Source organism: Thalassophryne amazonica, chromosome 3, assembly GCF_902500255.1.
Source record: "Thalassophryne amazonica chromosome 3, fThaAma1.1, whole genome shotgun sequence".
Taxonomy (NCBI): Eukaryota; Metazoa; Chordata; class Actinopteri; order Batrachoidiformes; family Batrachoididae; genus Thalassophryne; species Thalassophryne amazonica.
The window spans coordinates 81,669,043-81,682,792 of NC_047105.1; the positions used below are offsets into that span (position 1 = coordinate 81,669,043).

Sequence of the window (13,750 nt, forward strand, 5' to 3'; positions counted from 1 at the left end):
ATCACGCATGCGCATGAAGGTTCAAGGTTGGCTCATGCAAGCACACATGATTCAAATCCATATGGTTTTTGAAAAAAATAAAAAGGTCTGATACTTTTTGGACAGACCTCGTATGGCCTTGCCTTACAATATAAAGCGCCTTGGGGCAACTGTTTGTTGTGATTTGGCGCTATATAAATAAAATTGATTGATTGATTGATGGCTGGGTCTTCCAGCATGACAATGACCCCAAACACACAGCCAGGGCAACTAAGGAGGGGCTCCGTAAGAAGCATTTCAAGGTCCTGGAGTGGCCTGGCCAGTCTCCAGACCTGAACTCAATAGAAAATCTTTGGAGGGAGCTGAAACTCCAAACCTGAAATATTTGGAGAAGATCTGTATGGATGAGTGGACCAAAATCCCTGCTGCAGTGTGTGCAAACCTGGTGAAAAACTACAGGATATGTTTGACCTCTGTAATTGCAAACAAAGGCTACTGTACCAAATATTGACATTGATTTTCACAGGTGTTCAAATACTTATTTGCAGCAGTAACATACAAATAAATTATTAAAAAATCATACATTGTGATTTCTGAATTATTATTATTATTTTTTTTTTTAGATTATGTCTCTCACAGTGGACGTGCACCTAATATGAAAATTTCAGACCCCTCCCTGATTTCTAACGGGGAGAACTTGCAAAACCGAAGGGTGTTCAAATACTTTTTTCCTCACTGATATATTGATAGCTCTCTCACACATGCAGATTTGGGTAATCCTGGCTTCAGTGAGTAAAAGTCACACCATATTTCTTCCATCCTCCCATTGAACCAGCTGATTGTAATTATTTCAACTCTTCAAACATAGATGATTCTAATCAGTGAAATTACATGTTTCAGGTGCCCAGTTAGAAGCAATACATGGTAGGAGTTTTACTCACTGAAGCTGGAGTTGCCCACCTCTGCACATATGTGCACATGCGTATTAATGTAATTTATGCTCACTCAATATACTCCATAATTTATGTAAATTTCTGTACCTTTTTATTTTTATCTGAGGTCAAAATGGTCATTGAGTTTTGTGGAGACTTTACGTCTGTCCATTGTCTGTCTGTGCTCAGCATAAGTCCAGTGCTATTACTGCCAGGGTCTTCAATTTCACAGGCAACACTCTTGGGATACAGACCTTGGACAAGTTCAAAGGTGACTAATCTTGACCTATTCTAAGGTTTCAAACGGTCACATTCTTTCTACACACTCTTTCATTGATTACATGCTCATAGGCTGAGGGTACATCAACATTGTGTTCTATATTTTTGCTGCTGTCATAATGAGTATCTCCCATCTCTAACATATTCATCTTCTTGTGTTTGTATTAGTTTATATTTGTGTTCCCACATGGTTGGAATCTGTGTTATTATTTTCGACCATTTTTATTGTTTTTTCTTTTTTTCTTTTTTTTTGGCTGTCATCACTGTCACTTTTTGTCTAATGGTCTGTTGACACCTGACAGTAACTTCCGGTGCCACCACAAAGTTTTCACAGTCCGTGTGTGTGTATTTTACCATGTGGCCAAAATATGGCCATCGGGTATAGTGACTGCCTTGCCTCTGTCTGTGCTCAGCATAAGTCCAGTCCTATTACTGCCACGGCCTTCAAATTCACAGGGAGCATTCTTGGGACACAGACCTTGGAAAAGTTAAAAAATGGCTAACCTTGACCTATTTTAAGAGGTCAGAAAGATCATGTTTCATGTTGTTATGCTCATACGGCTTACAGCATACTCATGCATGTTTGCTTTTTTCGAGGGGGTTGGGGGGGTTCTCAGGATTCTGGGAATAACATGGTGACAGGCAGTCAGAGTAGAGAGGCACCATGACATCACTGGCTGGTCTCTCTCTCTCTCTCTCTCTCTCTGTCTCTCTCTCTCTGCTAACCCAACATGGCGGAATCTGCTCTGAAATCACTGCGTTTCTGTGTAAATCTAACATGTTTCTCATATATTATGTAAAAGCTAGCGAGAAATAAACACTTGTAAAACTGAAACCGTTTTTGTAACCTGTTAACACCTCTGGAGTGATTTACAAGACATCTTGCAGATGTCGGCGTGCATACGCATTACATGCGGTCAAAGGTAACTTCCAGTCTTTTCACAAGCTCATGTATCTGCACACTCAAGCCCTCCTTCAAATGCTGTTACAACAAATATTGTTTATAATTGATTGATTGATTAATTGATTGAGATTATTCTGCAACATCGATAAACATACAGAGATGAATGTCTCAGTGATACATGGAAAACGCAATAAAGCATAAACACTTATTGTGACAAAATAGAGGGGCTTGATTGAACATGTACAAATTGTAATTAAGACAATAGGATCTTAATAATTAATGTAAATAACAATAAATGTACAACCCCAATTCCATTGAAGTTGGGACATTGTGTAAAATGTAAATAAAAACAATACAATGATTTGCAAATCCTCTTCAACCTGTATTCAATTGAATACACCACAAAGACAAGATATTTAATGTTCAAACTGGTAAACTTTATTGTTTTTGTGCAAATATTTGCTCATTTTGAAATGGATGCCTGCAACACATTTAAAAAAAAAAAAGCTGGGACAGTGGTATGTTGACCACTGTGTTACATCACCTTTCCTTCCTAACAACACTCAATAAGCGTTTGGGAACTGAGGACACTAATTGTTGATGCTTTGTAGGTGGAATTCTTTCTCATTCTTGCTTGATGTACGACTTCAGTTGTTCAACAGTCCAGGGTCTCCGTTGCCGTATTTTGTGCTTCATAATGCACCACACATTTTCTAATGGGTGACAGGTCTGGACTGCAGGCAGGCCAGTCTGGTACTCGCACTCTTTCACTATGAAGCCACACTGTTGTAACACGTGCAGAATGTGGTTTGGCATTGTCTTGCTGAAATAAGCAGTTCCTGAAAAAGACGTTGCTTGGATGGCAGCATGTGTTGCTCCAAAACCTGGATGTACCTTTCAGTATTGATAGTGCCATCACAAATGTGTAAGTTGCTCATGCCATGGGCACTAACATACCCCCATACCATCACAGATGCTGGCGTTTGAACTTTGCGCTAGTAACAATCTTCCTCTTTTGTCTGGAGGACATGACATCCATGATTTCCAAAAACAATTTGAAATGTGGACTCATCAGACCACAGCACACTTTTCCACTTTGCATCTGTCCATTTCAAATGAGCTCAGGCCCAGAGAAGGCTGTGGTGTTTCTGGATGTTGTTGATGTATGGCTTTCGCTTTGCATGGTAGAGTTTTAACTTGCACTTGTAGATGTAGCGATGAACTGTGTTAACTGACAATGGTTTTCTGAAGTGTTCCTGAGTCCACGCGGTAAGTTCCTTTACACAGTGATGTCGATTTTTAATGCAGTGCTGCCTGAGGGATCAAAGGTCATGGGCAGTCAGTGTTGGTTTTCAGCCTTGCTGCTTACGTGTAGAAAATTCTCCAGATTCTCTGAATCTTTTGATTATATTATGGACTGTAGATGATGGAATCCCTAAATTCCTTGCAATTGAACATTGAGAAACATTGTTATTAAACTGTTGGACTATTTTTTTCACGCAGTTGTTCACAAAGTGGTGATCCTCACCTCAAAGCCTTTTGGGGATGCTCCTTTTATACCCAATCATGACACTCACAATTAGTGTCCTCAGTTCCCACCCATTTATTGACTGTTGTTAGAAGGAAAGGTGATGTAACACAGTGGTAAACATACCACTGTCCCAACTTTTTGAAACGTGTTGCAGGCATTCATTTCAAAATGAGCAAATATTTACAAAAAAACAAAGTTTATCAGTTTGAACATTAAATATCTTGTCTTTGTGGTGTATTCAATTGAATATAGGTTGAAGAGGATTTGAAAATCATTGTATTCTGTTTTTATTTACATTTTCACAATGTCCCAACTTCATTGGAATTGGGGTTGTATAATATACTTTTCACTGGGAAACCAATTCAACAACTGCAAATTCTAAAAACTATGGTCATATGGCTGAGGGTATTTTAGCATTGTATTATATTTTATTTTTTTAAAGTGGTAGTACTGCACTACATAATTGATCTTTTCTTGTTTTGATTCTTACCACATCAGGAAAACTGCCAAGTCAAGAAAGAAAACTGTAAGTGGTGGTATTGCCAGCAGGGACAACAGCGCATCAGTGCAGCTAAAACCTGAAAGGCTCCCTCTAAGTCCTCAACGTGACCCTCTTGTCAGAATGAAACAGGTGAGTGACAGGAGAATGATAGATTGCAATTACTGTCATTACTAAAATATTTTAAAAGGTATTTACAGTTATGTGGGTGTTCAATTTTTGTTGCACTTCCCAAATTGTTGAACACCTTCAGTTCCCATTCAAGACCACTCATGCACGACTCCATGTAACATGGAGGTGTATCAGGAACAGCATCCGGTGTAAGACTTATGCCAAATCAACAAGAAGATGCGTATCAGATCTGCTGTGGTGACCCAGAGGGGAAAAAGGGATAAGCGGAAAGAACTCAAACTGGAGAATATATTTACTATTGAGCAACAACAACAACCGTGTTTGTAGGTTACCACTGGTTGCAACGTGGTGTACAATATGTATTGGTGTGACACCTACCAGGAATGTAACCGAGGCACAGTTTTAGAAGTAAGATCAACTGTTGAAAATAATCTATTGGATTCTCACTGTGTAATTGAATGTTTTATAGATCATGCTTTTTTTAAATAACTTAGAAAGCCCAGTGTTTATTTTTTAAGTTTTGTTTTTCTCCTCATCTTCAGAAAGAGAAGTCACAACAGCTTCAGAGCCAGAATGCTGTTGCACAATGCCATTCAGCCCAGACACCTCCACCATGCAAATCATCTTCACCTGATGCTCTCAAGGACAGCACTGTTGACCTAGCAACTGCCAGCAACATTAATGTTGACATTCAAGTGCAGGAGGATGAGCATCTGGTGAGGAAACCGGTTCAGAAGCCGCACTCAACTGTGTCCCACCATCAGGACAACAGTGAACCTGAGACTGACAAAGTGTCCAAGAGCAGCAAGAGGAGGAGGAAACCAGCTCTATCTCCTGTTTTTTCTCAGCAGCCCCCTCTTCTGTCCATATCAGGTATTGAGATTAAGGAACCTGAGGAAATTGGGGTTTCTGATGAGCCCTTTGATATTCATCCGCAGGTCAAACCAGATGCAGGGGACACATTTTCTGTTTTTGTGGATAAACAGATATCAGACAGGGACGATAAAGATGACACGATGGAGCTACTTAAAGAGGCTGACATACAGAATGCAAAGATCAAACTCCAGAAACATTCTGACGTTTCTGTGAGTATTTCAAAGAACAGATTTGGAAATAGACCTAATAAAGAAAACATTGCTGATGTTTTGGGAGTAAATATGGACGATAAAAACCACACTCTGATGTACTCCAAGGAATACAATACCTCAGATATTCAAGTAAGTGCAAGGGTAATATATTTATACTTCTGTTAATCTTGTAATTATTTTGTGGTCATATTTTTGTGTGTTTATTCATGTTTTGTAGGTAAACCCAGAATCTACTGAAAAGTTGTTAGAGCCCTTCCCTCCTGTCACAGCACAGGTAAGAATAAAATGTTTGTGCTGACTGTATAACACAACTGTCACCTAATATGACAAAGTGGGGAACATTTTCTCTTTATTTCCCTTATTTTTTAAGCATTGTAGGGATATTTAGAGATGTTGAGGGAACATATCACAAGCGCGTGCACCTCCTGCAGCCTTGTGAAAAATTCAGTTAAAGGATTTCATTTTATTTTGGCAGCTGTAGTTTATGCAGATGGAAAGAAAAAAAATTGTATGCAGTAGCAAAAAAAAAAAAAAAAAAAAACATAAAGAAATGCACTCGGAGGCTGTGTTACCTGCCACTTACATGTTTGACAGTCTGGCTTGTTAAATGTTGATGTGAGTTCTCTGTGATACCATTGTATATGTTTTTATGGGGCTTTGACATTTGCTCACTTCTGTTCAAAGTTGAACCACTTTATCCTTCACTAACACAAAACTGTTGGAGTTAAACAGTTGTGACATTGAGTTTGATCTTTCAGGATCACCCAAGGCCAAAGGTCATGTGATCATTTGAAAGGCGTACATAAATTCATCACTCATCTTCAACCGCTTATCTGGGTTTGGGTTGCGGGGGCAACAGCTCTAGCAGGGGATCCCAGACTTCCCTTTCCTGGGCCACATTGACCACCTCTGACTGGGGGATACCGAGGCGTTCCCAGGCCAGTGTGGAGATATAATCTCTCCACCTAGTCCTAGGTCTTCCCCAGGTATCTTTAACCAATTCTTTGGAGAAGCCATTCTGAGCATGCCGAATATATAAGGAATGAGCACAAATTTTGACTTTGGCCTGCAACCTTGACTTTGAAACAGATTTTCTCAAGAACCGATCACTTTATAATTGGGTATATTGGCAGGCTATGTTGTTTTTCACAAAGTGTTTGATTCAGTTGATCAACTTCCTCTCTAGGACATCCTGAGTATTCATAGGTTCCCCAAGAAGTAGCTGAATATCATAGCTAGTCTATTTACAGATACTTTGAGTGCTGTGCAGAATGGAGATAGAATTCTGGCTCCTATATTGTTCAGTGTTTGCATGGACTGGGTGATAGGTAGAGTTGCGGAAACCAGCTGCTTAGCTGATTTTGTTGGTGAGGTAAGGTTTATGGAGCTTGACTTTAGGGCTGCAACAAACAGTTATTTGGATCATCGATGAATCTGATGGGGTTTCGACACGATTAATCGGATTAGCGAGGCATTTTTAAAAAATGTGCCAGGGAAACAATTTTTCTCTCCTTCCATCACTTTATTTAACAACAGAAAATTATTTGAAAACTTAAAATACTTGAAAAATCAACAAATCGTCAAATGTCCTTTGGCTGTTGAAATATAAAATAATAAAGAATAAAACAGTTTATAATAAAGAACAAAAAAAATTATTTCAAATGGCATTGCTTTATCAAAGTGCTGAGTTGCCATAAAACAACATTGAAACGTATAAATGTTATAAAATATATGGTGAAAAAAGAGGTATTTTTGTTGCTGCAAATGAGCAATTAGCATAACCAGTTAACCATAAAACCTAAAGCAAAAACTGTAGCCTGAGTCATTATATGTGCAACACTCTGTATAACTTGTAAACTATGTGGTCATTTCACAATGTGATGTATTGTAGCATTATTAGTTATTATTACTATAATTATTGTTGCTATTATTAATATATAAATAAAAATAAATTAAAATAATTTGTAATACATTTGACTCTTTTAAACAACAAACGCTGAGCCATTAATTATTATACAGAAAACAAATGCACAAACATGCTGAAATGCCAGCAGCTTAATGCTAACTTTAACATTGAAAATGCCATAGACATGCTAACGCCTTAGCATCAGCGTTAGCATAAAATACATCTATCAACTGTTTCAGAAGACCGTAACAGGTCAGTTTAACATAAAAAAGGTAAATATTCCTCACAGACATATGCTATTTGGGGTTTTAGTGGAGAAAAATTAAGATAAAGCGAAATAAAACAAATGAAACCAACGAAACAGCAGCTCGAAGCACTCCTTCATTGGTTCAAGATTCAAAGCAAAGCTTGGTTGATTATATGGAAGAAAGAAAACATTTGCGGTAAAACAAAATTACTTAGCAACTAATCGATGACTAAATTAGTTGACAACTATTTTAATAATCGATTTTAATCGATTAACTCGATTAGTTGTTTCAGCTCTACTTGACTTCATGGATGATGCTGTGACCTTTGTGGAATCAGTGAATGCCATGATTGCAGTGCTTGAAAAGCTCAGTGAGGAATTAGATTGTCTGTGTTTGTGATAGTCCTGAATCAAGACTGAGGTCCTTTTCTTAATGACTTCCTGGACTTGGCCATTACAAATGTATTTGTATGTGGTGAAAGTGTTGAACATGTAGTGACATTCTTTTATCTTGGCAGTGGCATTCATGTTTCTGGGTTCTCTGCCTTGAGATCAAGAGATGCCAGGGAATAGCTTATGGAGTAATGAGTTTGTGGGACAGAGGTGTTTGGCTTTGCCAATATCATTACAGGAGAACAAAGTTCAAGGCCTTTAGGTTCCTGGTGCTTCCTGTTTCTGCCTTCTTTTTAAGAGTTACCTTGTATTTAAAAAATTTTTAAGTCCGTGTTAGACAAGAAGTATAATTCATAATATGAATTTATGTCTGTGTGCAGGCTATGTATAAACACTCATACCCCCAACCCTAGTTCATTGTGGTCAGCATTTTGTGCTGGTACCCATACCAACTCTTGTTTAAAGGGGGGGGGGGGGGGGGGGGGATTCTATTAGTGACAAGTCTTAGTAAAACAGAATGTTACAATTTCTTTAAAAATGCTACTTTACAAATGTAACAGAATCAATTCCAGATTTGGAACAATGTTTGTCAGCAGAATTTGTTGCATCAACGTGTCTCTTCTCTCAATTTTTATCTGTTTTTGTTTTGTTTTTTTGGTTGATTTAAGTCAAAATGTAAAGATTCTTACTCAGTTCATTAGTTTGGGTGATCCTGTTCACAAAGAAACACACAAGAGTGACGCATGAGTTCCTTGGTGGAGGTAATGAAAATGGCACAGCAGCTAACATTTAATGACTTTAATTAAGTGACTGTGATATCTGTTTGCTTTCTGTTTGTCAAAGGTGACCCTGCCAAGACCTTTACCTCCACCTCCTGCAGATACCAAAGCTACAGAGGCGAGGAAGAAGAAAAACAGACTGAACACAGAATATAAGAAATCAGGTGTGGCTGAAGACTCCACGTCAGTTAGTTCCTGTCAACATGGATTGTTGCCTCTTCCAGCTCAGGTCAGGGTATAGTTCTGTTCACATACTGTGTACACATATGTTACTGTACACTAATTGTTCTGCCGTATTGCCTCACACACACTCTGTCCATATTTTCAGATGACTATAAAGCCACATTGGACAGTTGTTGCTGAAATCATGCATTTAATAAGAAAACATGGGCTAATTTTGTTTTCAGGATCGTCTTCTCTCTGCCAGAGAGAGGAGGAGACTGAAGAAATCCCAGGACACCACCAGTCTGCCAGGTATTTTACTGAGCCAGTACATCATGATGAGCTCAGTACACGGTGGCTTCCAGTAACAGCAGAAAAAATGAAGTCAGAGTCCACTGGGGTTCTCATCAAACATAAATGTTCACATTCCTGTCAGAAATAATCTTTTTTATCATATGTTTGGTTAAATGAGCATTTCTGTAAATCAGCATTGTTTCGGATATTTAAGCACAAAAAATGTATTGGATTTTCTTTTTCTGCTTTTCCAGGTTCTGTAAGAAGAGCATTTTATGATGTCACTTCCTTCCAGGCTGAGCATTGCAATACCCCAGTTTACAGATCTGTTTCAGATTCTGTCACTGTGGTCAACAGTAAGGTAAATCCACACCTTTGTATTGTGATATTTAACTTATTGCACCTGCATTTTCAGTCGTGTCTATGGGTGTAAAGAGTCCAATTTGGACCAATGCTGGTGGAATGATTTATAGTCAACCAAGGACCAAATGATTTGATTCAGAGAAAATTTAATTAAAAGTCAAGGGCACCAGCAAAGATCTAATTTTTTGTTCTATTGCTTATATATAGGGGATATTTAGAATAGTTATTTCAAACCATTTGTTAATTATCCACCTATGATTACTGTTACAATTATTATTATGTCATAGATAATCTTTCTTCTTTTTTTTTTTTACCTTGGGTTACCATCATTTAGAATGGCTATTTTGAAGAAACTGATACAGTATTTTAGTTGTTCACACTAAAATGAAACCTTACATAAGATTTTATCTTGGTCACATGCAGTGGTGGGCACACTTCCGATAATCCGATAACAGATAATTATCGAAGATAATGTTTTCATTATCGGATTATCTTTTTAGATAACTTTAAAAACCATCATCGGACTAATTATCTTCCGATGAATTGCCGTCCGATAACTTTTAGACCGATAACGTAGTAAACCAAGCTGAACAGTGAAAAACATTTTTAAAACTTAAAAGCAGTTGAGACCTACCTGTTAAAAATTTCCCAATAGGTATATTGTTCTACCCTGTGCAAACAGAAGAGAGCTATTTTCAGAAGAAACCACTCTATTCTCTGTAGGTAAAGGAGAACTAGTGACCCCCCCCCCCAAAAAAAATCATTTCCTTTAACACCATACTGATATAATCGCAATATCACCCAAGTCATCCAGAGGCATACATTTTTAAACATGGAAATACTGGCTCATTCTTTGGGTCTTTTGTCGCTTTTGATGCTTTCAAAAGCGATCGTGTTAAAAGTCAATTTCAGCTTCTTAGTAATTGCAAATGTACCAGAGACAATACTGGAATTTATCGGGTATCGATTATCTGTAACTTCCGATACATTTTTGGGTGGTTTATCGGTTTATCTTTATCAAAGATAACTTTTCAGTTATCTGATTATCTGTTATCGAAGTTAATTTTTTGGTTATCGGTGCCCACCACTGGTCACATGACATTTGACTTTAAAAAGTCAAACTCAGGGTCACAACTTTTAATTCCAGCAGTTTGCAGCCAGTATGGATTAAACATGGTGGAAGGGTAGTCATGGATAAAGTGGTTCAGTTTCGGACTAATCTGTTGAAATTGAGGTCACAGAGAACCATACATATATTATGGTATAATTAAATTGCAAAGAATTAATTTCCATCACTGGGCGTCAAACATGTACACACAGGTGTTGCACTTTCTGAGTATTCTTTATTGTAAATGCTGTTGGGGGAAAGCCCATTGCAAGTTTATCCTGTTTGCTTGAATTTACCTGGTACAAGTAGGGTTTTACTGTTATTATTTACAGTTTTGTTTGAGTTGTGAGGCTTGTGATGTTGCAGTGACTTTTAAGGAGAAATATGTCAAAATTTTGCTTTAGATAAAGAGGTGTTTGTTTGCAGCAGGATGTGTTTTTCGAGCAAAGGTATGATGAAGATGAGTGCAGCTCATCCACGAGTTCTACAGAGCGCTCTGAGGGAGACTGCAGAGAAAGGTGTGGCCAAAAAAGATAGAACCTATTTTCCACATAGTCTGGATTTTTTTTTCTTTAATATTACCTGCTGATCTCTTTGACTACATATTTGCTTCTTCACATTGCTCTGAATTTCCTGGTTTTCCTCCACTTATCGATTAACTGCAGGAAGACTGAGTCAAATGACATGCAGGACTTGGTCCATATGATGACCCAGACTTTGAGAATGGATGATGGAGATGGTCTGAACGCAGTGAACCGCAGCACATTTGGCTCATCTGCTCTGCCAGAGTTTAAACTGAACAGGAGGTACAGAGACACCTTGGTGCTTCATGGAAAAGCTGATGTAGAAGTAGAAAAGCTGTCACTTGCTGAAATACCAAAAGGTTTGTTGAATTTAGATGGTTTGCTGAAATGGTTTTGTCATCAGCTTTTTGCTTTCTGGTGTGTAATAATAAATGTGTGTCTCCAAAAGGCTCCACGTCTGGTCCAGCCAAGATACAGAGGGCAATAGAGCGCCTGAGGACAGATGTGGTGAAGGGACTGGGGATTAGACTCCTGGACAAAGTACTGCTGCTCATGGAAGAAGAGGATGATACCAAACAAGAGGTACTGTAGGTAGTGCAGCAGAATATGTATGAAATAGTTGGGCATTTATGTGATAAAAGCATGAAATTTGGCACAAATATAGCCAAAGGTATTAGAAATAAAATCAGATATTGCACCATCATGAATTTTCAGTATGGCACCCATGAGTCATTTTTCAAAATAAACATGGAAAACTGCTCCAGTTATATTGAAAAATATACATTATTTATCAGATTATAAATATTCAAAAAAGGTATATATATTTTAACTTAAAATCAGTTGCCATTGATTACTTCAGAGATCACTGGCAGAGTATTGTGTATATCTGATTATTTACACAACCATATTTCCATACACACTTGAAGGGGAAAAGAAATTAAAAGGAAGTTGTGTTTTATCGCCTAAAAGAAGTTTCTGTTGTGGTCAAATCTTTCCATACACTCTTCATTGGTATGAATGTCATGGTAATTTTGGACTTTTAGTGATGTCTGTGAACTGTTCTTTTACCAGAGTGGAATGATTGTACAGCATACATCATTATTGACTTTAAAAACAAGAATTGGGTGCACAGGTTTGAGTTTATTTTGGATCTTCTCTAATCCCCACAGGATCAAAATTATACATACAGGCTCAGATATACAACCCCTGGCAAAAATTATGGAATCACCGGCCTCGGAGGATGTTCATTCAGTTGTTTAATTTTGTAGAAAAAAAAGCAGATCACAGACATGACACAAAACTAAAGTAATTTCAAATGGCAACTTTCTGGCTTTAAGAAACACTATAAGAAATCAGGAAAAAAAATTGTGGCAGTCAGTAACGGTTACTTTTTTAGACCAAGCAGAGGGAAAAAAATATGGAATCACTCAATTCTGAGGAAAAAATTATGGAATCACGAAAAACAAAAGAATGCTTCAACACATCACTAGTATTTTGTTGCACCACCTCTGGCTTTTATAACAGCTTGCAGTCTCTGAGGCATGGACTTAATGAGTGACAAACAGTACTCTTCATCAATCTGGCTCCAACTTTCTCTGATTGCTGTTGCCAGATCAGCTTTGTAGTTTGGAGCCTTGTCATGGACCATTTTCTTCCAACTTCCACCAAAGATTTTCAATTGGATTAAGATCCAGACTATTTGCAGGCCATGACATTGACCCTATGTGTCTTCATGCAAGGAATGTTTTCACAGTTTTTACTCTATGACAAGATGCATTATCATCTTGAAAAATGATTTCATCATCCCCAAGCATCCTTTCAATTGGTGAGATAAGAAAAGTGTCCAAAATATCAACGTAAACTTGTGCATTTATTGATGATATAATGACAGCCATCTTCCCAGTGCCTTTACCTGACATGCAGCCCCATATCATCAATGACTGTGGAAATTTACATGTTCTCTTCAGGCAGTCATATTTATAAATCTCATTGGAACGGCACCAAACAAAAGTTCCAGCATCATCACCTTGCCCAATGCAGATTTGAGATTCATCACTGAATATGACTTTCATTCAGTCATCCACAGTCCACAATTGCGTTTCGTTAGCCCATTGTAACCTTGTTTTTTTCTGTTTAGGTGTTAATGATGGCTTTCGTTTAGCTTTTCTATATGTAAATCCCATTTCCTTTAGGCGGTTTTTTGCAGTTCGGTCACAGACGTTGACTCCAGTTTCCTCCCATTCGTTCCTCATTTGTTTTGTTGTGCATTTTCAATTTTCAAGACATATTGCTTTAAGTTTTCTGTCTTGATGCTTTGATGTCTTCCTTGGTCTACCAGTATGTTTGCCTTTAACAACCTTCCCATGTTGTTTGTATTTGGTCCAGAGTTTAGACACAGCTGACTGTGAACAACCAACATCTTTTGCAACAGTGTGTGATGATTTAACCTCTTTTAAGAGTTTGATAATCCTCTCCTTTGTTTCAATTGACATCTCTTGTGTTGGAGCCATGATTCATGTCAGTCCACTTGGTGCAACAGCTCTCCAAGGTGTGATCACTCCTTTTTAGATGCAGACTAACGAGCAGATCTGATTTGATGCAGGTGTTAGTTTTGGGGATGAAAATTTACA

At 37.9% G+C, this 13,750-nt stretch overlaps 1 protein-coding gene across 3 annotated transcripts in view; it reads left to right on the forward strand.

Annotated features, from left to right (window-relative positions):
* nek4 (NIMA-related kinase 4) overlaps window positions 1–13,750 on the forward strand; it is a 45,054-nt gene that overhangs the window by 23,852 nt on the left and 7,452 nt on the right. Inside the window, exons 6-15 of one of the 3 annotated variants that reach the window (XM_034166964.1) lie at window positions 4,124–4,256; window positions 4,799–5,304; window positions 5,338–5,473; window positions 5,562–5,618; window positions 8,734–8,898; window positions 9,077–9,143; window positions 9,380–9,486; window positions 11,023–11,114; window positions 11,262–11,479; window positions 11,569–11,702. In XM_034166964.1, the coding sequence (XP_034022855.1) occupies window positions 4,124–4,256; window positions 4,799–5,304; window positions 5,338–5,473; window positions 5,562–5,618; window positions 8,734–8,898; window positions 9,077–9,143; window positions 9,380–9,486; window positions 11,023–11,114; window positions 11,262–11,479; window positions 11,569–11,702 (1,615 nt within the window). Of the gene's footprint in view, window positions 1–4,123; window positions 4,257–4,798; window positions 5,474–5,561; window positions 5,619–8,733; window positions 8,899–9,076; window positions 9,144–9,379; window positions 9,487–11,022; window positions 11,115–11,261; window positions 11,480–11,568; window positions 11,703–13,750 lie in introns of all 3 variants that reach the window. The other 2 variants (XM_034166962.1, XM_034166963.1) reach the window with 2 other exon arrangements.